Genomic DNA, 27,545 nt, shown 5'->3' on the forward strand with positions numbered 1-27,545 from the left:
CACAACCCATCAGATTAATCTGGTGTCCCTGTAAAACGGTTCATAAAGTAGTTCTTATATTGCTGTATTTTTACATTGCTGTAAACTTTTCCTCACCAAATTATAATTAAATTAATCATAACAAATAGACAAGATTATCGATTAGCCTAGGTGTTCTGTTGATTCTTCTTCAGCCCACTACCAGCAGTCATATTTTACTCTTCATAGGTGGTGGAAGGAACCCAGTGACAGGCCGATTCCTTCGCCACTTCAACACATTGACAATTAATGAATTTGATGAGAAAACCATGTACACCATCTTTTCCCGCATTCTTGATTGGCACCTGAGCATTCGGTAAGTCAATTATATACTCCACCCCAGATTCATCATGAGCTAATGTGTTTTTGTTTATTTGATTAGCTAAAGTAGATGATAAATAGTTAAAGTATCACTTGCAATCAGCAGTCTGCACTTATCGCAGTATTGGCAGCACTGCTTTGGCTGTAGATAATCCCGTCTGAATTCATTCCCAGGTTTGCGTTCCCAAAGCCATTCACCAGTCTGACCTCCGAGATTATAAATGCCACCATGTCCGTGTACCAGGAGGCAACTAAGAACCTTTTGCCCACCCCTGCCAAGTCCCACTATCTCTTCAACCTCCGTGACTTCTCTCGCGTCATCCAGGGAGTCTGTCTGTCCAGGCCAGAGACGATTGAAGATCCCAAAGCCATTAAGCGCCTCTGGGTGCATGAGGTAATCCCTATATGGACTAGCCTGCCAAGTGTGCCTCTAAGTGACCCATTTCTCCAAGCAGAATTAAAGAAAGGATGATACAGTATTTAGCTTTTGTTTGAGAGAAAACAACTCTTGTTGGGTATGCCACACAAAACAAGCTTGTATAACAATGAAAACACAAATTAAAAGTTTGTTTACCAATTCAAGAAAAGTTTACATTTTGCACTTATGAATAATTCAGTATTACTAATGGAGAAATGTTTGTATCTCTCTTGCTCTCTTTGTTCCTGGCATAAGGTACAAAGGGTGTACTATGACAGGCTGGTGCACAAGTCCGATCAGGCGTGGATGGTGGGCTACCTACAGAAGGTGTGTGATAGCCACCTGAAGGAGGACTTCCACCGCCTTTTTAAGCACCTGGACCAGGACAACGACAACTGTGTGACGGAGGACGATCTGCGCAGCCTCATGTTCTGTGACTTCCACGACCCCAAGGGCGAGGACCGCAGCTACCGCGAGGTGGCCGACCTGGATCGCCTGCGCCAGGTGGTGGAGGGCCACCTGGAAGAGTACAACAACATCAGCAAGGCGCCCATGAACCTGGTGCTGTTCCGCTTCGCCATCGAGCATGTGTGCCGCATCTCGCGCGTCATCAAGCAGCCGTGGGGCCACGCGCTGCTGGTGGGCATGGGGGGCAGCGGCCGGCAGTCGCTCACCCGCCTGGCCGCCCACATGGCGGAGACCGAGCTCTTCCAGATCGAGTTGGCCAAGAGCTACGGCATGGTCGAGTGGCGCGACGACCTGAAGGCGATCATGCGCAAGTCCACATCCACCGAGACGCAGGGTGTCTTCCTCTTCACCGACACACAGATCAAGATGGAGTCCTTCCTAGAGGACGTCAGCAACCTGCTGAACACGGGCGAGGTGCCCAACCTGTTTGCCGTGGACGAGAAGGCGGAGATCTGCGAGCGCATGCGTGTGCTGGACCGGCAGCGCGAGCGCGACAAGCAGACGGACGGCAGCCCGCTGGCGCTCTTCAACATGTTCCTGGAGCGCTGCCGCACTCAGCTGCACGTGGTGCTGGCCATGAGCCCCATCGGCGACGCCTTCCGCAGCCGCCTGCGGCGCTTTCCCGCGCTCATCAACTGTTGCACCATCGACTGGTTCCAGGTTAGACTCCACATTTACACTTACAGTACACTCACACTCACTGATTGTTGATAATCAACCCCTCCACACGCTCAAACACACATGAACACAGCCAGTATCTATTATGAACCCCTCCCTATTCCCACCTACACACACACACACTCACACTCACACTCACACTCACACTCACACTCACACTCACACTCACACTCACACTCACACTCACACTCACACACACACACACACACACACATACACAAACACTCACAGCCAGTCGTTGATTATCAACCCCTCCACACACACAAACACTCACACACAGACCTCTGATTAACTGAAGAGCACCAACAACTGCCATTGTCAAAAGAACAAAATTGAGGTGGCTATTAATTTGCTGTCAAAAGACGTCATCTGCTAAATGAAAGATGGAACTCTCCAAATTAAACTTATCATTTGTGTTGCGGTGGAGGCCTGCGGTGTTCCCTTGCTAATTACACACAATGAGCGCCTCTGTTTTTGCTGTAACTTCCTGGGGCCGTGGCTTTTCAAATCAGGTTTATCTATTGTCTGTCGTCCCAATTATGTCTTGTTTCTATGACAGCAAGGGCTCTGTTAAACTGATTACAGATTTCAAACCTGTGTCAGCAGGAGACATGTCGGCCTCCCACTGTGTGTGTGTGTGTATCTGTGTGTGTGTTTGTGTATCTGTATGTGTGTGTGTTTGTGTATGTGTGTGTGTTTGATGCTGAGCTTTGAAGCTGATTATGTAAAGGCGTCTCTCTCTCCTCCCTCTTTCTCTCTCTCTCTCTCTCCCTCTCTATCTCCCTCTCTCTCACCTCCCTCTCTCTCTCTCTCCCTCCATGTCTCTTCTCATCTTCCGCCTTAGAGCTGGCCAGAGGACGCACTGCAGGCTGTGGCCTCCTGCTTCTTAGAGGACGTGGAGATGAGTGATGACGCACGCCTGGGTTGCATCAACATGTGCAAGAGCTTCCACTTGTCCACCCACAACCTGTCGACACGCTTCCTGTCTGAGCTGCAGCGCCACAACTATGTCACCCCCACCTCCTACCTGGAGCTCATCTCCACCTTCAAGGGGCTGCTGCAGAAGAAGAGAGCGTAAGGGGCCCACGTCTGTTATTGCCTCTGTTGACGAAGTTTACATAAAGTTTAGGCTAAAATGATGGAAGCTGTTAATATGATTGGTAATTGAAAAATGTTTTTTTTTATATTTTCAGAATAACAGAATAAATATTCATACTGCTACTATTATTGGTGAGCTTAGCTAGAATAACCAGGGCAAACACACAATCTCAGTCACAAGTGTGTTCTCTGTAAGTGTATAACCGGTATCTCTGGTGTTTAGCTTAGCCATCTTTTCAAAGAGAAAGATGATGAGGAGGTTTATGCTGCTGCTGCTGCTGCTAACTCTGATGTGTTTGCGTAGCGAGGTGATGACGCTGAAGCGGCGCTACGAGGTGGGCCTGGAAAAGCTGAATTCGGCAGCAGCACAGGTGGCCACCATGCAGGTGGAGCTGACGGGGCTGCAGCCACAGCTGGTGGTGGCCAGCAAGGAGGTGGACCAGATGATGGTGGTGATCGAGCACGAGTCCGTGGAGGTGGCCAAGACAGAGAAGGTGGTGCTAGTGGACAAGGCAGTGGCCAACGAGCAGGCCATGGCGGCCAAGGCCATCAAGGACGAGTGCGACGCCGACCTCGCCGTGGCCATGCCCATCTTGGAGTCGGCCCTCTCCGCCCTAGACACTCTCACACAAGGGGTGAGGTAGAGGACGTTCAGGAAATGAACATGTTCATAGAGTAGAGCTCTATTTTCCTCATTTGGTTTAGAGAACCAATAGACAATGTCAATGACATAAGATTAATAAAGGAACAGGATTCCAAGATGTGACACAGATGTGAAAAGACAATATGTATTACAAAGTATCGCTGTTCCTTAATTGATTTAGTTAGGATGGCAAATAGCAATTTTCCATTCAATCAAGTGACATGGTTTTGGTTTTGGTAATGTCCTTTGTAGGACATCACCATGGTGAAGTCAATGAAGAGTCCACCTGCCGGAGTGAAGCTGGTGATGGAGGCCATCTGCATCCTGAAGGGCATCAAGCCAGACCGCATCCCCGACCCGTCGGGCTCGGGCAAGAAGGTGGAGGATTACTGGGGCCCGGCCAAGAAGCTGCTGGGAGACATGAAGTTCCTGCAGAGCCTGCACGAGTACAACAAAGACGCAATTCCGCCCAGCCAGATAGCCGTCATCCGCACAAAGTACGTCACCAATCCGGACTTCGTCCCCGAGAAGATCCGCATGGCCTCCACTGCTGCAGAGGGCCTCTGCAAATGGGTGTGCGCCATGGAATCCTACGACAAGTTAGTTACCACAGTTATCACCAGAATTTTTTTTTAAAACGCTCTTTCCTAACACCTCTAACACACTAACACGCCTAACTCACACTTACATTGCACTTCTTGAGCCAATCTCTGTGCACTTTCTCAGACTGAACAAAATTAGTACTTAGTGCTTACTCTGTGGTCTGCTAATTGACTGAGGCTTGTTTGTTGTTCTTCAATTACCAGTTGCTTTAGGTAAAAGCATCTGCCAAATTAAAGCATGAAACTAAAACGGTGTGGACATTCACACCCAAACTGGGCATTTATGCACAGGATAAAGGCAATAGAAAAGCGTAATGTCTCCACATTTTATTTTATTTGCTCTTTAAACTTTTGGTTGCATATCATCAGGCTTTGGTCTTTTTCTGATCACAACATTTACCTCAACCTCTACTGCATGCTTTACTGATGAGAGTGCTGACATGTCACAATAAAAGACCATGCTCCTTACAACTTATCTCTTTGGGAAAGAAAAGAAAAGACAAAAAGGTTCTCTGCTCTTAACTCTCCCCCCTCAGTGTTGCCAAGGTAGTGGCTCCTAAGAAAGAAAAGCTGGCCCAGGCTGAGGGAGAGCTGAAGGTTGCCATGGAGAGCCTGCAGAAGAAGCTGGCGGCCCTAAAAGAGGTCCAGGATAAACTGGCCGATCTGGAGGCGACCCTGCTGGCCAACAAGAACAAGAAGGCTGACCTGGAGAACCAGGTGAGCAAGACTGGCTGCAGTCATTCTACATTTACATTTAGTCATTTAGTGCAGGAATGTAACTGCTGTAAATGCATGTTAAGTACTAGTCAAAGTGCCATTTAGGAAGGGAGTTGCTCTCTGAAGAATTGGGTCTTCAAAAGCTTCTTGAAGGTAGAGAGGGACGCCCCTGCTCTGGTAGTGCTAGGCAGTTTGTTCCACCAACGTGGAACTACAAATGAGAATAGTCTGGATTGCCGTTCTTGCACAGGCGGCAGTGCCAAATGACACTCACACTAGACGAGCGCAGCATCCTTGGTGTAACATTTGCCCTTACAAGAGCTTTAAGGTAGGTGGGAGCAGAACCAGCAATCACTCTGCAGGCAAGCACAAGTGACTTGATCTTAATGTGAGCAGTTACAGGCAGCCAGTGGAGCTCAGTGAGTAGCGGGGTGACGTGTACCCTCTTTGGTTGGTTGAACACTAGATGCGCTGCCGCATTCTGGATCATGTGTAGTTCACGCAAGCCAGCAGGTGTGTTAGGAAGGCGTTGCAGTAGTCAAGGCGGGAACTCATCAAGGTTTGCACCAGCAGCTGGGTGGCATACTGAGTTAGGTACGGCCTGGAAAAGGGGCGATGTTGTCAGTGAAAGTCAGTTGGTCATCAATAATGACCGAGAGGTTTCTTGCTGTTTTGGAAGGAACAAGAGATAAGGAGTCAATATTGATATTGATGTTGTAGTGGATGGCCTGTTTTGCTGGAAAGACCATCAGTTTCTTTATGGCCAGGTTCAGCTGGAGGTGGTGATTTTTCATCCATGTGGATATATCAGAGACAGTACGAAATCTGAGCCGAGACAGTGGTGTCCTCAGGAGGGACAGAAACAGTTGAGTCTTATCGGCATAACAGTGATAGGAAAAACCATGCGAGTGGATGATAGGGCGCAACAAGGTGGTGTAAATGGCAAAGAGAAGTGGTCCCATCACGAGCCTTGGGGCACCCCTGTGGTGAGGCGGTGAGGTACAGACAGCTGACCTTGCCATGACACGTTGAACAAGCGCCCAGTGAGGTACGATTCAAACCAGGAGTGTGCCTTTCCAGAAATGCCCATACTTGACAGTATGAGTAGAGGCGCATTTTTACGCTTTGTGGGTGTGAGGCGCAAATATATGGGAGGGTATAATAAACGTGGGCGTGAAGCGCAAATATATGAGAGGAGAGAAGTTAAATGCGCCTAATGATGTATTGCGTGGTATTTACCAAAACTCAGTGGTGGTCCGTCAGGGCCTTCAAGGCCTTCTCTGCTGGCCTAAACATCATCAGAAAATAAATGTAATAAATACATTTAATTTTAATATTTTCTTTTCATAAATATGTATTCAATTATTCCTCATAGTCCATTATCTTCATTTCATAGCTTCCAGCGTTGTTAATTTATGTTAGAGCTTTCATCCAATCATATTTCAGCTATCATGTGTTGCCACGCTCCGAGAAACATTCCCCGAGAACAGAATTCTTCCCTGAGGCCTTCAGAATTCACATTGAAGGCCCGTGTACATCTGATTGGTTTTCACAACTGGCTGTTTCAGTTCATTTAAGTTGAATGAACTGAAACAGACAGTTGTGACAACCAATCAGATTTCGAGTTGGCGACACTGGGCCTTCTAGAAGGCCCGGAATATTTCTTTCCTCGCGTTGAACGTGACACGTAAACGTCCTTTGATTGGATACTGAGGCAGACCGGTGCAGTGCTTCAGTGCTCAGTTTAGCTGGCTAATGCGAAAACGGAAAACGACGTACATCGGTTTCAATGCTTATTATGCTAGTTGTTTCAATTGGTAAGACTAAATATAATTACATTAACCAACTCAAATAAACTAGTTTACACCAACTTCATAATTCCAGTTTTTGATACAATTACAACGCCATTTTCAAGACGGAACTTTCAAGAAAAACTGGATATCGTGAGGATGGGAAGTTTAATGAAACTGCTTTGCAGGTGGGACAATGCGATGTTTAGTGGACAAACTTGTTTAAGCTCTCATAGGCTACTTTCGGTAGACTTAATAAAACTTTGTAGACTAATCCCTGAAAATCGCCTTTTATTTTTAAGTTGTGACAGTAATATCCAAGCCATCATATAACTGAGAGTTTACTACTCTCAATGTATTGTTAATACGGGTGTATTGATTTTAAATGCTCCGGAAATATTAATAAAGTCTGTTGTACTCGACTATGTTAAGGTGATGCAATGCTCACTTATACTGCCTTTCTGGATAAATATAATGGTTCGAGAGCCATGGCGTCATAATGATAGTATTAGGAGGTGGATTCACTCAGTTTAACATCGTGTAGGACATCGCTGAAGGCCCAGTCGTGAAATGCACGGACCGCCACTGCCAAAACTGCCTGGCGAGCGCGCATCTTTAATTTGCGGGCTAATTCTCCGCCTCCTAAAAGCACGTCTTAACCAGGTAGCGCATTTCCATTGAGTCTCAAAACGTTGATATGGCAGCAGTTATAAGAGCAAGGCGAAAAAAGAAGACAGAGACAGCGCACAGAAAGAATTTGTTCAACTCGTATCACTCGTATTTGTTCAACTCGTAACACTTTTTCAGTTAAGCGAACCACCAATCATTAGACGGTACAGGTTAACCAGCCATGCAATACTTCAATTACTGGACCAGATCAGAGACGACATCGAACCCTCAATCCCAGCGATCACATTCCATTCCATCAGTTGTTAAACTCCTGGCAACATTTGCAAATATTGGCCTCCGGATAATTTCAAACAGTTATAGCATCTGCAGTTGGTATATCTCAGCCTTCACTCACCCAAATATTCACCTAGGTACTTGACGCATTGCTACGGCGCACTGGTCAATATACATTACCCCACTACAATAGCTGAAATTAAACTTTCCGAACGTAATTGGAGCCATTGATTGCACCCACATGCAAACAGTCCCACCTTCAATCCACGAACACATTTACCAAAACAGAAAGCACACATATTCAATGAATGTCCAGGTCAAATGTGATGCCAACATGACCATTACTAACGTGGTAGCCAAATACACTGGATCTGTCCATGACAGTTTTATCTTATGGAATAGTGCCATCGATCTATCCATGATTGAGCAACGGTGATTTTGGAGAGGCCTGGCTACTTGGTAAATGTATTTGTTTCAGTGGGGATATATTGTAGTGAACCCATGTCCCTTGTAGAACTTATTAATCTCGCCATGTACACATCTATATTGTTATAATAGACAGTTTATGCATTAATGCCACCAATAGCATATTCTTTATAATCGTGTTCTTTTAAACATCTCGCTGTAGGTGATGGCGGGCAGAACAACAATATAACTGCGTGCACATTGAATAAGGTTCAGTGATTGAGTGAACGTGAACCAATATATCTATCTCCTCTTCGCTGAACCTTAGTTTTTTCTTCCTTGAGTCTCCATGGTGGCAGTAACTTGCAGGCGATTTCTCCCGTCTTTTAACGGTGCGCTAAATAATGATTGCCCAGCGCGGTTTGATAAATACCACGAAAAATGCGGAAAAACACAGTGCGTTAATGTGCGCCTGGCAAAGGCGCAGATTAAGCTGCGGTCGCAATGTTAGTAAATCAGGCCCCTAGTATGGAGAAAGTGGATAAAGGTGTTCGAGCGGAAGAAACCAGAGAGGAGAAGTGGGTGGGAGAGAGGTTGTGGAGATTGCGCCGGAACAAGACCGTAGGAGGGGGGACAGAGGGTTGCTCAATGAGCCGAACATCGAAGTGAATGAAGAAGTGGTCCAAGAGGTGCAGAGGGGTAAGCGTAAGGTTGTCCGTGGTGCAGTATTGGACACTCATGCTCAGGGATGGATGACAGCAGGGTGTCCAGCTCATGAACGAAGTCACCCAGTTGTCCTGGTGGACAGTAGATGACGACCACATAAGCTTTAACTGGAGCAGTTACCATAATTGCATGATATTCTGACATGGAGATACACCACACTGCTGCAATGATTTATCATTGCCTTCATTTGAAGTGATTCAGAGTTTGAATTCTTGTTGTTTATTTGCTTCTGACGATGATATTTATTTAAGCTTTATTTGCTTTTGATGTGGTTTGCATGTCATCCTACGATTACATTAAAATAATTTTCTTCCTGTCCGGAACATAATTTTGGCGAAACTGCACAAATGCCTTGTGTGTCCCCATAATTTGTCAAATGGATGGCAAAAGATCATTAATCCTGCCGATCGACAAAACCCATCTGTCAAATTTGTTTGCGTATTTGTTGAGAGCTTAGAATTTATTTTTGTCTTCTAAAGAGTTTTTTTTGTCTCCCTCGGCATCTGTTTATTTTCTCACTGTTTCTTGCTCTGTGTCCTTTGAAGCAGCAACATTTCATGAATATCTCTTTGTTTCTTTCTCTCTCTCTCACTCTCTCTCTCTCTCACACTCTCTTGCTCTCTCTCTCCCCCCCTGCCATCTCTGCACTCGTTTGTCTGCGGAGGAAGACTGTCAGTCACCAGGGGTCTGGGTAGCTCTCCCACCACGAGGGTCTCATCTCTCTTTTGCGTCCCATTTTGCTGCCTTTCAAGTTTTTCTTTTCCGGCCACAAATGCTTTTCAAAAGGGAACACATATTGACGCTTTATGTTCTCTCAAGTACAAACATCGGCCTACATGCAGATACAAGGCACAAAAAAGCTTTCCCAGTACAAACTTTGGATGTTCCCAGAGAGTTACACTTCAGATCAATGATTTACTTGTGGGAAAATGAATAAATATACAGCCGCGGAAAAAATTAAGAGACCACTTCAAAATTATCAGTTTCTCTGGTTTTACTATTTATTGGTATGTGTTAAAGTAAAATGTACATTTTTGTTTTATTCTATAACCTACTGGCAACATTCCTACCAAATTTCAAATAAAAATATTGTCATTTAGATCATTTATTTGCAGAAAAATGACAATTGGTCAAAATAGCAAAAAAGATGCAGTGTCTTCAGATCTCGAATAATGCAAAGAAAACAAGCTCATATTCATTTTCAAACTACACAATACTAATGCTTTAACTTAGGAAGAGTTCAGAAATCAATATTTGGTGGAATAACCTTGATTTAAAATCACAACTTTCATGTGTCTTGGCATGCTCTCCACCAGTCTTTCACATTGCCGTTGGGTGACTTTATGCTACTCCTGGCGCAAGAATTCAAGCAGCTCGGCTTCTTTTCATGGCTTGTGACCATCCATCTTCCTCTTGATCACATTTCAGAGTTTTTTTTATGGGATTCAGGTCTCGAAATTGGGCTGGCCATGACAGGGTCCTGATCTGGTGATACTCCATCCACACCTTTACTGGCCTGGCTGTGTGGCATGGAGCATTGCCCTGCTGGAAAAAACACTTCTCAGAGTTGGGGAACATTGTCAGAGCAAAAGGAAGCAAGTTTTTCTTCCGGGACAACGTTGTACTTTGCCTGGCTGAGGTTTGTAAAAGACCATAAGGATTGAACCAAAGCGGACTGGAGGGTCTCCTAGTTCATCTTCTCTGATGAGTCCAATTTCACAGTAGGTGCAAGACTCTATGGCTTGTAGGCCTCTCCAGGTCTCCGTCTAACCATCAGACGACCATGTGTTGGGCAAAGCTGAAAATTGGACTCATCAGAGAAGACGAACTAGGAGAACCTCCAGTCCGCTTTGGTTCAATCCTTATGGTCTTTTACAAACCTCAGCCAGGCAAAGTACAACGTTGTCCCGGAAGAAAAACTTGCTTCCTTTTGCTCTGACAATGTTCCCCAACTCTGAGAAGTGTTTTTTCCAGCAGGGCAATGCTCCATGCCACACAGCCAGGCCAGTAAAGGTGTGGATGGAGTACCACCAGATCAGGGCCCTGTCATGGCCAGCCCAATTTCGAGACCTGAATCCCATATAAAAACCTCTGAAATGTGATCAAGAGGAAGATGGATGGTCACAAGCCATGAAAAGAAGCCGAGCTGCTTGAATTCTTGCGCCAGGAGTAGCATAAAGTCACCCAACGGCAATGTGAAAGACTGGTGGAGAGCATGCCAAGACACATGAAAGTTGTGATTTTAAATCAAGGTTATTCCACCAAATATTGATTCCTGAACTCTTCCTAAGTTGAATATGAGCTTGTTTTCTTTGCATTATTCGAGATCTGAAGACACTGCATCTTTTTTGCTATTTTGACCAATTGTCATTTTTCTGCAAATAAATGATCTAAATGACAATATTTTTATTTGAAATTTGGTAGGAATGTTGCCAGTAGGTTATAGAATAAAACAAAAATGTACATTTTACTTTAACACATACCAATAAATAGTAAAACCAGAGAAACTGATAATTTTGAAGTGGTCTCTTAATTTTTTCCGCGGCTGTAGATACAATCAAAGATCCATAATGGAGTACATGGCTGAAGAGAGAGATGCTAATTCGTCTCCGAAACTGACCTTGCCCAGGCAGAACAGTGTTAAGGAGTAGCAGCTGTACTTGTTTACACAGGAGCTGGTGCCAGGAGAGGCCACACAAATAGGTGACCTTGCCCGTGATGCCGTTTTATCACCGGCTCTTCTCTAAAGAGCCGTGGGTATAAACAAACCGTGTCCCTATTTTACAAGCGTGACCTGTAAGCGCTGCGCCCTTCCTTCCCTCAGGTGGATATGTGCAGTAAGAAGCTGGAGCGGGCCGAGCAGCTCATTGGCGGCCTGGGCGGGGAGAAGACGCGCTGGAGCCAGACGGCACTCGACCTCGGGGAGCTCTACAACAACCTGACCGGAGACATCCTCATCTCGTCAGCCATCGTGGCCTACCTGGGCGCTTTCACATCCAGTTACAGACAGGTGAGCCCAGAGACGGAGGCGCCAAGCAGCTTTGTGTCGCTGCAGATTTGGATCCTCCACAAGTACATGCTGTGCTAGTGTGTGTGTGTGTGTGTGTGTGTGTGTGTGTGTGTGTGTGTGTGTGTGTTTTTATATGTTTTATTGTTTGTTTGTTTGTATGTGTCCTGGGCTTCCACTCACCATAAAGCTGTTTGATGTGTACGTGACCATGGGAAGCCAGCGTATTTAATATTTAACCGTCCCTTTCTTTATGAGACTCATAGGGGGGCATATTAAAGCAGTCCCTTTGTCTCTCCAAAGCAGATGTCGCTACACATGCTACTCATCAGTTGTCTGTTTTTAACAACAAAGCCGCTTGCATCAAAAATGAATGAAGCCAGTTAAATATTAGTGCCACAGGGAAAAGATTTAGTTGGGAACTCAGTTGTATGTTTTCAGCTTTTTTACTGTTTTCCATACCAAACATTTTCATTCTTTTCACGTAATAAATTGCTTTAACTAAAAAAGACTTAAAAAACTAAACATAAAAAAAAACATTGTTACCATTTAGAATGCTTGTTGGAGGAAGCTCCATTTTTTGTACAGCAGGTTTGGCAGGGACAGTTGCGGCATGAATAAGGATCTTAAACAGCCTCTGGCAAGGAAGGAGGGTGTAGCGGAACAAATGCTTTTCACCACCTGACATACCATTGTGTATTTTTGATTGTATGCAACTGTGTATGTGCGTGTGCCTGTGTGCGTTTCTGTGGTTGCCTGTTTGTCTGTGTATCTTTGTCATCCTGCATGTGTGTGTGCATCTATGAACGTGTTTGTGTATGTGTGTGTCTGAGTATGCTTGTGAAAGTGTTTGTGTTGTTGTGTGTGTGTGTCTGTGAGTGTGCTTGTAAATGTGTGTTGTTTTTGTGTGTTTATGTGTATTTGTGTGTGTGTGCCAGTCTGCCACTAAGGAGTGGATGGACCTGTGTAAGTCCAGAGAGATCCCCTGCTCCAAGAATGTGTCCCTGATGAGCTCCCTTGGGGACCCAGTGAAGATCCGCAGCTGGACCATCGCCGGCCTGCCCTCCGACAGCTTCTCCATCGACAACGGCATAATCATCTCGTGAGTGGCCCCCCGCGGCACTAGCCACACAGCCTAGTCTCATCAGCACCATACGGAGCTTGATCACTTTGATGCAAGGGGGCATCTGTTTAAAGAATCACGTGCAAACAACCTGTCCTCATAATTGAGCTGGTTGGACACAGACACCAGACTCCGGAAATGCAGAGTGTAGTCAGTGATTCGAGTGGATGGGTTGGTGGGTGTGAATGTCAGTTTGGGGATTTTCACATGTCATATTATAGCCCTCCATGTCAAACTATTCACTGAAACAGGTAGGAGTTAGTTGCTAACAAATCCAGCTAAAATCCAGATACAGGCCACGTATTACGTGTTCAGTATGCGGCGCAGCACTAGAGTCGTCTGGCATTTCTAGACCAGAATCCAAGGTTCATCCTGACACCATTGTCCCACCTCACCTCTTCTCACATCCGCTCTCTCTCTATCTCCCATCTTTTTTATCTTCTCCCCGTCTCTTCTCATTTTTTTTTCTTCTCCTTCCTATTTTCGTCCTCGCAGCAACGCCCGGCGCTGGCCCCTGATGATCGACCCGCAGGGCCAGGCCAACAAGTGGGTGAAGAACATGGAGAAGGCCAACAGCCTGCACATCATCAAGCTGAGCGACGGCGACTTTGTGCGAACCCTGGAGAACTGCATCCAGTTTGGCACGCCAGGTCAGTGCGCCGCAGTACCGCCCACTGCCCACAGGGGTCTCTGTCTCACCACTCTAACTCCCCCTTTGAGTGCATGAGGGGGATGATACCTGTGGAAGCTCTTGGTACCCTGTGCCCGCCTCTCCCCCTCCCCCCCTGAGGCTGAGCTGTTTGACTTGTTTGCTGATGAGTATGAGCCTATGGTGCCATCTTTCCTGTCTTAATTTCACTCCTCCAGTGTCCTGCGGGAGGCCCACAGGTAGGAGTGGAACAGAATAGGCAAATGAGGCATGTAATCTGACTGGTGCCAATTGCCTGTCTTGCTCTCTGCTCTCTCTTTCTGTCTCTCTCTTTCTTCTTCTCTCGTCTGCCAGTCTGTGTGAGCTTTGTCGATTCTGTTTGACTCACATCTAGAGGAAGTAGGACAACTGGAGCCCTTAGTTTGACTGTGTCTTGAGTGTTGTATTTGAATCATTGATTTCCTTATTTGATAATGAATTCTTGCTTTGTTCTGCCTCATGAGTCATGAGGGTCATGTCATGCCATGTTAACTTGCCGATGATAATAAGATGATATTCAGAGTTTCATTGGTGTTTTGTAGTACTACAGTATGTTAGCCTTGAAACCCATCATATTTCATTTTGCTATCTCAGTGGTGTTGCATAAACAAGCCTCAATTAAGTTATGAAAGAAAATTAGGTTAATAGTGATCACAAAAACATGTAGTATAAAACGATACAAAATTAATCTAATTGTGCTTCAGCTTTTAACAAGACACAGTAAAACTCTCTTTAAACTCTCTTTTTTGTAATTAAATTCTGTGTACCAAGTGGGGCATCTGAGAAGCATCTGTCACGTCTGTGTCTCCCACCCCCCCTTCTGCAGTGCTCCTGGAGAACATCGGCGAGGAGCTGGACCCCATCCTGGAGCCTCTGCTGCTCAAGCAGACCTTTAAGCAGGGCGGCAGCATCTGCATCCGGATGGGCGACTCTACCATAGAGTACGCGCCAGACTTCCGCTTCTACATCACCACCAAGCTCAGGAACCCCCACTACCTGCCTGAGACTTCAGTCAAGGTGGGGGTCTGAGGAAAAGCAAATACACACATGGAAAACAAACATACACACTAACCATGTGTGAGTCTTAGTATGTGTGTGTGTATTGACATGTTTGGGATCCTGGTCTTGATAGTTTATGATCAGAAGAGGCTGAATGGATGGGAAGATCCCTAGGTTTCATTTAGCTAACCTCTGCACTAGTAAAACTTCACTGACTCACATCTAAATACCACAGACCACCTTCTGTTTCCATAACTGATCGAGTTCCTCTTTCCTGGAGAGTTCTTCCTTTGAAAGAAAGAAGCTGCAGTATGCAGAACTGGTAGCAGAACGAGGGAACGAGGTTGTCAAGCCCACACAAGACCAGTAGAGATAGGCTTTGTAGCTGAATCAATCAACCACAACGCTTCAGTTGGATATTGGTCACTCCGAGGAGCTTTGAAAGAGTTTTCTGAGGCTGCTGCAAGCCAATGGTTATGGCTGAGGCCATCACAGACTACATAAATGAGGACATGTGAATTAACCTGTAGTACGTGAAGAAGCCTGTTGCCCCCTTTACCCTGAATAGCCTGTGGCATGCCATATTATAAAGAGATTTATGTTTAGATCATTAGGCAGGGTATCGTTCAGACAAGACATATCGGTATGAAATCTTTTCAAGGTGTATCTTGAGGTGTATCTGTTGTTATCTCTGGTATTGACATGTGTCCTAGCCTATCGTAAGTATGCAGGAGGGTGGGTCTGGGATGTAAGACACAACTGTTGAGCCTTCTGGAGGTGTCGTGGGTCTAATTCAACGAAACACTGATGAAGGAAGGTGCCAACTTGATAACCACTGTGAAATGCTCACAAAGGCATCTTTGTTGTTGTTGTTGTTGTTGTTGTTGTTAAGTACAGTTAAGTATCTGTATGATGGTTGTAGTGCACCCTGTTACTTAGGCTAGCTGTTGGATATGAGTACTTGCATACAGTGAGAGGTTTGGTCGCTGTGGGAAGTCTCAAATCAATAGCACGAGGACTATAGCATATTTTCTTGTGGACAACTAAAACAAAAAATCAAATATCATTGTTAATGTTCCTGTCAAATACCAAACTGCCAGATGGACTGGGCAGGTGTGTGTGTGTGTCTGTGTGTGTGTGTGTGTCCGTTTTAATGAGATCGGCATCTTCCTCGATTCCCCTTCAAACAGCTGCGTAGCCTTCCTGGGCAAGCAGAGGAAATATTCTCCTGCAGATTGTTGTAAAAGTCAGTAACACAGGCTAAAAAAGTTTGGTGAAAGATGTGAAGAGAGACGGTTTTCCATGGCCTCATCTGTGACACAAACAAAGTGCACAAGAAAAAAGAGCAAGAGAGAGAGAGAGAAAGATTGATTCTTCTGTAGGTGAAGCATTAGTATGCAGGAAATCACTGTGTAAATAACTCTCTGTGTGCATATTTAAATACGGTGGTCTTTTGCCCAGAAATGTAGTTGCTATTTGCATTTACATGTTTTCATTAAAGAAAGATCTTCTCAAGGACGCTTCCCAAGTCAAGCGCCGGCGTCGATCCTTCATCAGCCCTTTCGTAGGGGGCTACAACCCTTCCTGGGCTGCATTCAGAATTGATGTCGAGACTAATTGAATTCATTTGCATGGTTAAAAAAGGTCATATATGATGCACACTTGCCTAACATGAGCCCAAGTCTATCAATCTCGGAGACACAGCGCTAACTACTGCACAACTTACTGCCTCCCCAGGAGCAGCGCAGCTAAAAAACTTGAAAAAAAAGAAAAGAAAAAAGTGATTTAAAGAGAATGATGCATAAAAGTAAATGACATTATTAAGATGAGGCATTACTGTTGATCATCCCTCGGGCAGTCATTTGCAGGGCACCACTTTACAGCCGGTCATTAAGGCGAACTGGATGGGTTTTTCGTGAGCGGTGCGGTCTCGCTGACTGCCTCCACACCCAGTGATTGAGGCGCATTAGAGCTCGTCCGGTTTTCCCTGCAGCTCCGTCTGAGCGGCCGACTGGCGCAGGAGGCGATACCAAACGAGCTCCGAGAATGAGTACTGCCGAAAACGGCGGCACAGAGAATGAAAAGAGGGCCATAAATGTTCGTCGTGCCCTAGCCTTAGTCGACGAGTTTATATTTTTTGGAGCTGTGATTCACACGTGCGTTAAATAAGCCATTAGCAAGGTGACACACTGCAGGGCTTATTTTGTTTTTCTGTCAAACGTGAGCGTTAGTGGTGCTCAAATGGATGTACGAGCACAGAGGGCAAAAGTGCATTTTTTTCGCCCTTTTGACTCCTGCCTTCTCTCCTGAATCATTTTGAACTTACTTTAGTTTAGTCATCATGAAAAAAAGCTTGTTAGAAATGAATAGCCTTAATGAGCTGACCTGAGAGCTGCCTTGTGCCCCCAGGTGACACTGCTGAACTTCATGATCACCCCTGAGGGCATGCAGGACCAGCTGTTGGGCATCGTGGTGGCCAGAGAGAGGCCCGACCTGGAGGAGGAAAAACAGGCCCTCATCCTACAGGGGGCAGAGAACAAGAGGTAACATGAAAGGCCACCTTTGAAGTTTGGCTTTTAGTGTGTGTGTGAGTGTGTGTGTGTGTGTGTGTGTGTAAGAAAATGCATCTCAACTGAGCCCATTCATTTGTAAAGCACAAAATTATCCCCACGTGTATGTGTGTGTCTTCCACTTAACCATGTAGCACGTTTTTAGCAGGTACCTTTTTAGTTTTTTTTCTCTCCTTTTTTTTTTTTTTGGGCAGACATCCCTTTGTGTGCAGCCGAATGCATCATTAAGCGTTTAAATCTCTAAAAGCCTGCGCTGACTCACTCTAGAGCCCACCTCATTTCTCATTTTTTCTTACACACAGCATCGGGCCAGCCACATTTGCAGGAGGGGTGCAGTGTAGTATATTAATTGTGCGTGTTGGATGAAAGCACTTTCCAGACACCTGCCTGGAAAATAACGTTTCGAAGTCTTAGTTATGCATATCATACGTTGGCAAGCAAATGAGCAGCACTTTAATTAATAACCGAATTTACAAATTAATTAACGCGATGTATACTATAATAATACTATTATTGACTTATTCCCCTTTCGATTCTCTTCTCTTTTTTTCTGTCAGGCAACTAAAAGAAATTGAGGACAAGATTCTTGAGGTGCTCTCGTCCTCCGAGGGAAACATCCTGGAAGACGAGACGGCTGTCAAGATCCTCTCCTCGTCCAAGGTCTTAGCTAATGAGATATCGGAGAAGCAGGCCATCGCCGAGGTGACGGAGGTGAAGATCGACGAGACGCGTATGGGCTACACCCCCATCGCCGTGCACTCCGCCATCCTGTTCTTCTCCATCGCTGACCTGGCCAGCATCGAGCCCATGTACCAGTACTCCCTCACCTGGTTCATCAACCTCTTCATCATGTCCATTGACAACTCTGACAAGAGTGAAATCTTGGATCAAAGGTACTTTATAGGTACAGCAGTTTGAGACATGAGTCCTGGAACTAATAGATGAAAATATTATGTGTGGTAAAGGTAATCTATTGGTATACTGATATGAGGTAGCTACAATGTGAGTACAGGACATGAATTCTGAAACCAATACAGGAAAATATCACCAGTTCTGAGGGTACTATATAGGTATTCTGCTATAGGTATCTGCAATTTGAGTACATGGCCTGTGACTTGATACTTATAGATGAAGATATTCCCAGTGAATGTTATTCAGTGTTTGACCTTGAAAATGGTCCCAGGCAGATTGAGGTCAGCAATCCTACACACGCAGCTGAGGCCATGTGTCAGGACAGGAAGGAGCTTCCATAACAGTAATAAAGGAGTTGTGTCTGGTCTAGACCAATAGCAAAAGGAAAAGAAAAAGAAAAACAGCTACCAGCAATGAAATTGAATTCTAAGTCTGACTTAGTCTGATAGCCTTTTTTGTTTTGATGATAATAGACAGACTCATTGGCTACAATAGTCTAGTGGTACTGGTAGTAGTTTAGTGTTAACATTTTATGAATGTAAGATTTTATTGCTATTGTCTGTGTGCCTCTGATACGTTTCAGAATTAAGCATGTGACCTCAGTTACAGACTTTAAGATGTTCGTCTTTATGGCGATTTTTAGTTTGGTTCAACAACAGTTCCATCGCCAGAAGTTACCACAGATAATGAGCTCTTCCTGTTACTACTGGCCAGCCCCTGAGTAACACACTAAACACTGAATCGACCACGCCGGTAATGAGCGTTCACCCACACCAACAAATAACCAAACAGCAGTGGGTTGTGAGTGTGACGCATCGCACTAATGGCCTGATGTTGTGAGCGAGTGCTGATTGCCCCCACTCAGGCTCTGACGTCAGCGTGCATCAATCAGAGGCTGAAGAGGAAAACAAATCTAGCCCAGACTTAACCTCCACATGAGGCAAAGCACACGTGACATGAAATACCTGGGTACACAATCTCAGACTATTAAAGCAGTCAACCATAACTGACCACCTCCAACTTGTCATACGATAATGGAAAAGATGAACGGAATTGTAGAGGTGTGTGCATCACTTTATTACTGTTTCATCTGAAGCAGTTCAACACGGTTGGTTTATAGTTTAACATTAGTCGTATCATTCTGCCCGTGCTAATATGATGACATTGCTCTGTCAGAGCAGGACAATAATAATGAAGCCATATATGACACTATAAGATGATTCTATTTTAATTCTGTCAGAAGTAGAGCCAATTCGGGATATGAAACAGGTGCCTGGTGATTATTTGTTCAGATTGCAGATCCTTCGAGACCACTTCACCTACTCTCTGTATGTCAACGTGTGCCGCTCGCTCTTCGAGAAGGACAAGCTGCTCTTCTCCTTCTGTCTCAATGTCAACCTGCTTAAACACGAGAAGCTGGTGAGTGTGTGTGTGTGTGTGTGTGTGTGTGTGTGCGTGTGGGTGTGTGTGCGTGTCTGTGTGTCTGTGTGAGTAGGTGTAGATGGGGGAAAGCACAGTGCCTCTTCTGCTTTGTTATTATGTGGATGCTCGGCTCAAATGGTTTCTCTGCCTTACTCATGCATTACCCAAAGGATTCTAGGCTGTAGCCTTTTAAATGCACGCTTGAGTCTTCTGCCCGCTGACTACTGACCTTTGGCCAAGCACATAGATATTGCCTTCAAAAGTCCAATTTTCTCACATGCTCGCATGTCTCACTCTGTATTTAACGGATCTGTGTGCCGTGTCTAACAGATATTTTCTAATGGGAAAAAAAATTGCACAGAAGGAGAAAATAATTTTGTCCTCATTCTGAGGCCCATTTTGTTGAAAAAAAAATTCAAAGAGTAAATATCAGTGCACAGCACCTCGGCAGTAGCCCATCATTTCTGCATTTGTCCCCTCAATACCATCTCACTTTCAATGCCATGATAAACATGACACAGTATTAAGGACCATTAACATTTCCTACATTCGACTCTACCTGTGCAGACCCTTGAGTTGCTGAATGGACCATTATATTAAATGATGAGGCACAGCTCCTCAGTTGGCGTCACAACATGGCACCCCATCCTAGAATTCCTCCGGCGTCCACCCTTGACCTCTGACCCCCTGACCCCAGGTGGACGAGAGTGAGTGGCGCTTCCTGCTGACGGGTGGCGTAGGGTTGGACAACCCCCACTCCAATCCCTGCACCTGGCTGCCCAAGAAGTCCTGGGACGAGATCTGCCGGCTGGACGAGATGGAGCGCTTCAGCAACCTGCGCAAGGACCTGGCAAGCATGAAGGATGGGTGGAAGACGGTGTACGACAGTAAGGTGAGGCCCACATGCATGCACATAGGCAAACTGATAGGCATGTATGACATAAGGACATCTAAGTAAGTATAAGTATGTGTGTATATATGTGTGTGTGTGTGTATGTGTGTGTGTGTGTGTCAGGCTATCGAAGTTTTCAGTTTTTTTGTTCCTCTACTTTTGTTTCCCTTGTCTTCTTTTTGTTTATTGTCCTTTCTCTCTGTGTCTCTATGCTTATCTGTGTGTGTGTGTGTGTGTGTGTGTGTGTCTGTGTGTGTGTGTGTGTGTGTGTGTGTGTGTGTGTGTGTGTGTGTTTGTGTGTTTTCTCCAGGACCCGCATCACACCACATTTCCTGGGGCCTGGCAGGAAAAGCTGGGCAATTTCCAAAGAATGCTAGTTATCCGTTGCTTGAGACCAGACAAAGTAGGTCAATCCTTGCTTTTTGAAATAAAGAACTGTGAAATATATAACACATTTCATCTCCCACCTACATGTAATACTCAAACACATTGAAAATATGCTTGTTTTTGTAAGACGTGTGATTTCTGTTGTTATCCACCCACCTGTTGTTTTGGTGTATTTTTCACTCCATTATTTTCCTTGCATGCCGGCTCTTTTTCCATTTTTATGTATTCATCCTCTCCTGACAATCCTCTCCTCCTCAGATTATCCCCATGGTCCAGGAGTTTGTGTTGGGGAGTCTGGGCCAGAAGTTCATCGAGGTTCCACCATTCAACCTGGGCAAGGCCTTCGCCGACAGCCACTGCTGCGCCCCCCTCATCTTCATCCTCTCCCCTGGCTCGGACCCCATGGCTGCCCTGCTCAAGTTTGGGGAGGAACAGGTACAACTAACTGGCCCTTTGCATAGATACTCAAAACATGAAGGCATGGATGTACTGCCGAACGGCCCCTTAATAAGATTCTAATCAGCATTCAGCAATCCTGTACTTCCATTAATATCCTTCTCGTTTTGGGCTTGTGCTGGTCTATGTTACTGCTGGACCTTATTTGTCCATATCCTGTTGTGTGTGTGGTGAAGCTCTGGTCTGCTTGCTCTGTCCATGCAGGGCTTCTCGGGGAACAAGCTGAACTCGCTGTCCCTGGGCCAAGGCCAAGGCCCCATCGCCATGAACTTGATCCAGACAGGCATTAAGGAGGGCACCTGGGTGGTCCTGCAGAACTGCCACCTTGCCACCTCCTGGATGTCCACCTTGGAGCGCGTGTGTGAGGTGTGTGTTGACACGTCAGTGTGTGTGTGTGTGTGTGTGTGTGTTTGAGGTGTAGGTGTGTGTGTGTGTGTGTGTGTGTGTGAGTGTGTGAGTGTGTGTGTGTGTGTGTGTGTGTCTGTGTGTGTATGTGAAGTTTGTCTGTGTGTGTATGTGAGGTTTGTCTGTGTGTTTGCCTGTGTTCAGTCATGTAGATAAAACTTGGCCATGCGGACAAAGAGGAGGACTTTCATTCCGGTGCCACAGTGTGAACAGAAGGATGCTGAATGAAAAAAGATGACCAAAGCCTTCTGGCTAGCAGCTCTGCTGTCAGACATAACAGTGCATTAATGGCCTGTGAATGGTGATTTCCTTTCCTAGCGAGGTTGACTGTTAAGTACTTTGTGACCTCTGCGTTTCAGGAGTTGAACCCGGATACCACCCACCCGGACTTCCGCCTGTGGCTGACCAGCTACCCCTCGCCCAACTTCCCCGTGGCTGTGCTCCAGAACGGGGTGAAGATGACCAACGAGGCGCCCAAGGGCCTGCGCTCCAACATCGCCCGCTCCTTCTGCATGGACCCCATATCTGACCCCGACTTCTTCAACAGCAGCAGCAAGCCTGTGAGCTTTTAGGTTTTTTATTAGTGTGTATATGTGGGTGTGGGTGTGTGTGTGTGTGTGCATGTCTGTGTCCAACAGTTTTTTTATGTGAATCAAGGGATTTTCATGTCCAGAATATAGTTGGTAGGTTTCTCTGATTATTCCTACACGTGTAGTAAGGCATACGTACTTACCATACATGCCATTTATATCTATTCTGAATACTTATTAATACATATGATACACATTAAGGGGCCACCCTGAGGTAGAACTGTGAAATGAAATCAGAAAACACAATTCATTGCGATAGAAAATGTAGAAGTTGTGTGTATGTAATTTAATTATGAATGGTCATGGTTAATTTCTATGTATATAGCGATTACAATTGTAGTGTCTTCTACTGAGCGAACACTCCCCCCTCCCCTGTGTTTCTTCTTCGAGGCCCATCTTAACACAGCAGGTGTTTGTTGTAGGCTGTGTTCAAGAAGCTGTTGTACGGCCTGTGTTTCTTCCACGCGCTGGCCCAAGAGAGGAAGAAGTTTGGACCTCTGGGCTGGAACATTCCCTACGAGTTCAACGAGACGGACCTGCGCATCTCTGTGCAACAGTTGCACATGTTCCTGGACCAGTATGAAGTAAGAACCTTTCGGTTCTCTCCCTAGTCCTCTGCTGTACTTTTCTCTGTCTCTCTCACTCACACACACACACACCTTCACACCCACACACACCCACACACACACATACAAATGCATGCACACAGAAGGCGTCCAATGAAACCAAACTAAACCATAACACTCTTAACCATAACACTCTCGCGTACGCTGCTGGGTAAAACATATAAAGGCACGCACCTAGACACAGGCACACAAATACCTACACACACACACCTACACACACTATCCGCCTGCACTCTATGTTTGCTGCTGCCAGTCGGAAACGCCACCTTGCCCTCTAATAAGGCAGCGGTGCACACACACGTAGCACTGTGAGTCATTCTCATCCACACAAGCTCATCTGCCTGCTGACATCCCCCTCCCCTCCCCTCCCCACCTCCCACTCTCACAAAGGCGAGTCGCTCTGCATGCATCCGTGCACGCTCCTTTCAGCGCAGATTAAAAAAGGACTCTTGACATTTCCTCAACTTCTGAGAGCGCTCCTTGGCTATTTCGTCTCCTCCTCGTCTTTCAAAAGCAAAAGGGGGGGCTGTACATTTCTGATCAAGAGCCCCGCACTCTGAATGCGCTGACATTTCACACAAACACAAAGTTCTGTCTCACTCACACACCCACACTCACACACTTCCCCCCCTCGACAGTATGTCAGTGCTCTGCATTAGCAAGGGAAATTTCAACAGGAAATGCCACCATCAGGCGGGTCCACCTGTCCATCTTTTCATTTCCCCTGCACCCCACCCACCTCCCCTTCCATCTCTTCGCTCTGAGCCGGTGGCAAAGAGTCTCCCCGGCTCCGCACTTCATAAAATAAAAAAGGTTCCATTTGTGGCGGGGGCCGTGCTCTAGGAGAAGCAGAAAGGTCCTTCACTGAGCGACGGCAGACAAGGGAGACACAAGAAAGGAAGGCATTACTGATACAGCCTGCAACCCGTCCCCACTCCCAGGGTCCGCCTAGCCTTGTCCTGAAGGGCAGTGGCATTTTCCAGTGTATCCATTAGGGAGGCATTAGACTTGAAAGCCAGTTTACATGCAAGCCAATCAATCTGGAGCGAAAGGATGGAAGCACCTTGATGTCTCTTTTACAGTACCCCTGTGTTTACATTTTACAGGGTGACATTATTAAGAAAGAGAAAAGGCAATACCACGCCAGAGTGCTCTTTAGTTGTCTTAAGGTATCTGCGGTATTGTTTACTTGATGTCAGAGCATACAACAACCTCGTATGGTATTGCGTCAGGCATAGTCAAATGCTCAGTGAAAGTCAAGCTCTGAAAAATCATTCTACTCACACACACACACACACACACACACACACACACACACACACACACTAGTCACCCAAATCTCATCCCCTGGTCTTGTTGAACGCCCACACAGGAAGTGCCCTTCGCCGCCATCTCCTACATGACGGGCGAGTGTAACTACGGCGGCCGTGTGACGGACGACTGGGACCGGCGAACCCTGCGCACCATCCTCTCCATCTTTTACACACCTGAGATCATCGCGGACCCAGACTACAAGTTTGACCCCAGCGGCTTGTACTACGCCCCCTTGGAAGAAGAGGTAAGCTATAGGAGTGTGCAAAAAAATCGATTCATATTCGTATCGTGATTCAAGTGCTTCCGATTCAGAATCGATTCATAGAATTCCAAAAAAAAAATAATAATTCTAAGATTAACGTTCTTTTTGACTTCGCAAACTGTGTAGTAGGCTAACGTTGCGGTTTGAGTGATGGTGAGCGCGATACGGCGAAATGGTTGATGAAAAGCTTCTGAATAGAAAGTTTACCTTTAAAAGTTGTGTCGTGCAAAAGAAGCGAGCTTCACTGTTGTCTGAAAATGTCAACAGAAGTCATGGTTTAACTGCACTATAGGCTGAGTCTGAAATGTGCACTTAATAATTTTTGTACCGCCCTGTTTGGCAATGTTGTTTTTCAATAAAATAAAACATTGCATAAAGCAAGCCAATCCACTTTTCCATGATAAGAGCATTAAAATAAAATTTGCGATTAATTAATTTGCGATTAATTAATTTGCGATTAATCGCGATTCATTTTAAGTTAACTATGACAAAAATGCGATTAATCGCGATTAAATATTTTAATCGTTTGACAGCACTAACATTTACATACTGTGAATCAATTTTTTGTAATCGAGAATCGTTTTTGAAACGAAAATCGTTTTTGAATCGAAAATCGATTTTGAATCGAATCGTGAGCTTAAAAATCGGTATCGAATCGTGACATTTTCTGAATCGTGCACCCCTAGTAAGCTACACTGGACAGTACCTGGAACAGCTGACAAACAACTCATGCTATTAGTTTTAACTTTGTTATACCATTCTTGATACTTCAGTTCACTTAAAAAAGTCCATTAGAAGGTTGCAGTCTCCAGTGTTCTCTTTGTGGAATCTTCAGCATGGCTTGGTATGCAGCCTGTGACTGGTGTGCGGGGAAAAACACACTTAATATAATACTTTCCTATGAATATCCAACCATTTCAGAAGGAAATAAATATGATGGAATGGTGGTTAAAATACAATGATTATCTCTGTCCATCAGGAAAAGTACAACTTATATAACTGCACCATCCTGCATTAGAATCACATGCATAATATATATCTACTTTAAGTCTTGCTATTGCCGCCATTGCAAACCCCCAGTACTTCTCCATTGTTAGAAATGATTGTGAAGTTGAAGTCACATGGTGAGACAGTGTGAGGTTTTTGCCAGGGCTGCCACTTAATTTATTTGTGAGCGCTCAGCTAATGTATGCACAATTTTATTTGGCATTTTCTCTCCCCGGATCTTTTATTCATGAACATGAATTTGCATAGTCATTATTATAAATGTCAGCAATCTCAGCCATATAGTGTTTTAAGTGAATGTCATTACTTATGCGTTGTACTTCCAGGACATCTGGTGTCGCATTAAAATGTCTGCTACATCTCCAACCCCCCCACCCCACCCCATCTCTCTCTCTTTTTCTCTCTCTCTATCTCTCTATCCTTCTCCTGTTTCAGTATAAAAGCTACATTGACTACACCACATCCCTCCCTCAATATCCCTCGCCGGAGATCTTTGGCATGAACATGAATGCCGACATCACCAAGGACCAGGTGGAGACGCAGCTCCTCCTCGATAGCATCCTGCTCACTCAGGTACTTTGCCAGCCATTAAATGCAGTCGTAGACGTTTTTTGGCCATTATGCAGTGTGTCCCTTTGGCATGCCTCAAAGCACGCACACACACACAAACACACACACACAAACACACACACACATACACACACAAACATTCTGACTGCACCCTCATTAGAACTCGAAACACTTGTGAAGCGGCAAGCACTCTTCAAAAGAAGCCCGGAAACCAAAGTTTACAGTCTCCTGCAAGCGAGCGAGAATTTGCTCGGTTTCCTTTGAACAAGCAACAGCTGAACCTCGACGTGAAACTCCTATCTAAGCCCAGCACCCTCCAAAACACTCCAAAATATCCAGGATTCCAGTCCAGTGAGTTTACACATATCTCGAGAACCCACATTCTGCCAGACTTGGGGGAAAAAACTCTGCCATTGCATCTGAACTCAATTACACAAATCACAAATGGCTTTATCTCTTAATCAGAATTATTTACAGCTGCCAATTTAGCTTACTAGTTTATTCACAGATGGACCAGTGGACTGTAGATATTAAACATGTGCCCTGTTAACCTACGTTAAACTGACATCACCACATTGCCATGCTTTGACTCTCGAGTAAGCCGTGGTCGTGCCAGCTGCATGCCCTTGGCACCAGCCTCTCGCTCAGGCGGGTCACACTGGAACTGCGCTGCTTGCTCAAAAACGTATCTCTCGTTGACATTCTTCCAAAACTATCAGAGCTCTGCGGTTGGCATATGGCTCAGGTGTCAAACTGGCAAAGAAAATGGATCCCTCATTAGAATTTTCTTGCCATATCTCAGCCTAACACACTTCACTACACAGTCCTGGCTCCCTGTTGTAGAAATCCAAATATATTTCAGCCCTACGAGAGTCAGATGAATATTTCAATATTTGATTACCTTCTTTTGAATATTTACGCGGAAACATTAATTAGTTTTTTTTGGGAGGGGGGGTGCCGTGTTTAATATTTAATCTCTAAAGTGTTTGTAGAAAGTTTTGGAACCAGCGGCTCAGTAAATCTCCTATCCCACAGTGCTGGGAGTGTTTTGGTTTTTGACAGAGTTCACTGTGCAGACCGAGCGCTTGTGTGTGTGGGTGTATGTGTGTGTTTGTGTGTGTATGTGTGTGTGTATGTGTGTGTGTGTGTGTGTGTGTGTATGTGTTTGTGTGTGTGTGTGTGTGTGTGTGTGTGTGTGTGTGTGTGTGTGTGTGTGGGTGTGGGTGTTGTGTGTGTTGAGGGCTGGGGTGGGGTCTGTGATCAGTTCTCACTGATGCTGTTCGTTTCAAGTAGAGCCAGGTTAGCTGCACAGCTGCCAACACATCACCTCGATGCTATCAACAAAAAACAAGAGTAGGAAATCGCCCTGTGGGTCTGTGGGCCATGGGCCCTAATTTCAATGACAGCCAACGACTAAAGTCTCTCGGGCGTGCACTAAAGCTATTGTGTGGTGTGTGGAAGCATTGTGCTGACCCACCCATGTTTGATGTTTGCTAATTGATTTTTGCCAAGTTCTTAAATTAGCTTTAG

The 27,545-nt window shown here is 45.4% G+C and overlaps 1 protein-coding gene across 1 annotated transcript in view; it reads left to right on the forward strand.

The window, feature by feature from the left end:
* dnah7 (dynein, axonemal, heavy chain 7) overlaps nucleotides 1-27,545 on the forward strand; it is a gene marked incomplete at both ends in the record, with an annotated part of 65,269 nt that overhangs the window by 29,558 nt on the left and 8,166 nt on the right. The window contains 22 exons of the mRNA XM_080839720.1: nucleotides 208-334; nucleotides 514-733; nucleotides 1,013-1,885; nucleotides 2,748-2,977; nucleotides 3,306-3,636; nucleotides 3,897-4,243; nucleotides 4,783-4,963; nucleotides 11,612-11,797; nucleotides 12,733-12,896; nucleotides 13,413-13,567; nucleotides 14,432-14,622; nucleotides 17,014-17,147; nucleotides 17,732-18,067; nucleotides 19,379-19,505; nucleotides 20,206-20,400; nucleotides 20,711-20,803; nucleotides 21,046-21,222; nucleotides 21,448-21,609; nucleotides 22,008-22,208; nucleotides 22,661-22,822; nucleotides 24,237-24,422; nucleotides 25,881-26,018. Of these exons, the coding sequence (XP_080695846.1) occupies nucleotides 208-334; nucleotides 514-733; nucleotides 1,013-1,885; nucleotides 2,748-2,977; nucleotides 3,306-3,636; nucleotides 3,897-4,243; nucleotides 4,783-4,963; nucleotides 11,612-11,797; nucleotides 12,733-12,896; nucleotides 13,413-13,567; nucleotides 14,432-14,622; nucleotides 17,014-17,147; nucleotides 17,732-18,067; nucleotides 19,379-19,505; nucleotides 20,206-20,400; nucleotides 20,711-20,803; nucleotides 21,046-21,222; nucleotides 21,448-21,609; nucleotides 22,008-22,208; nucleotides 22,661-22,822; nucleotides 24,237-24,422; nucleotides 25,881-26,018 (4,916 nt within the window). The remainder of the gene's footprint in view (nucleotides 1-207; nucleotides 335-513; nucleotides 734-1,012; nucleotides 1,886-2,747; nucleotides 2,978-3,305; nucleotides 3,637-3,896; nucleotides 4,244-4,782; nucleotides 4,964-11,611; nucleotides 11,798-12,732; nucleotides 12,897-13,412; nucleotides 13,568-14,431; nucleotides 14,623-17,013; nucleotides 17,148-17,731; nucleotides 18,068-19,378; nucleotides 19,506-20,205; nucleotides 20,401-20,710; nucleotides 20,804-21,045; nucleotides 21,223-21,447; nucleotides 21,610-22,007; nucleotides 22,209-22,660; nucleotides 22,823-24,236; nucleotides 24,423-25,880; nucleotides 26,019-27,545) is intronic.

The sequence above is a fragment of the Sprattus sprattus genome, assembly GCF_963457725.1.
Source record: "Sprattus sprattus genome assembly, chromosome: 5".
Lineage (NCBI taxonomy): Eukaryota > Metazoa > Chordata > Actinopteri > Clupeiformes > Clupeidae > Sprattus > Sprattus sprattus.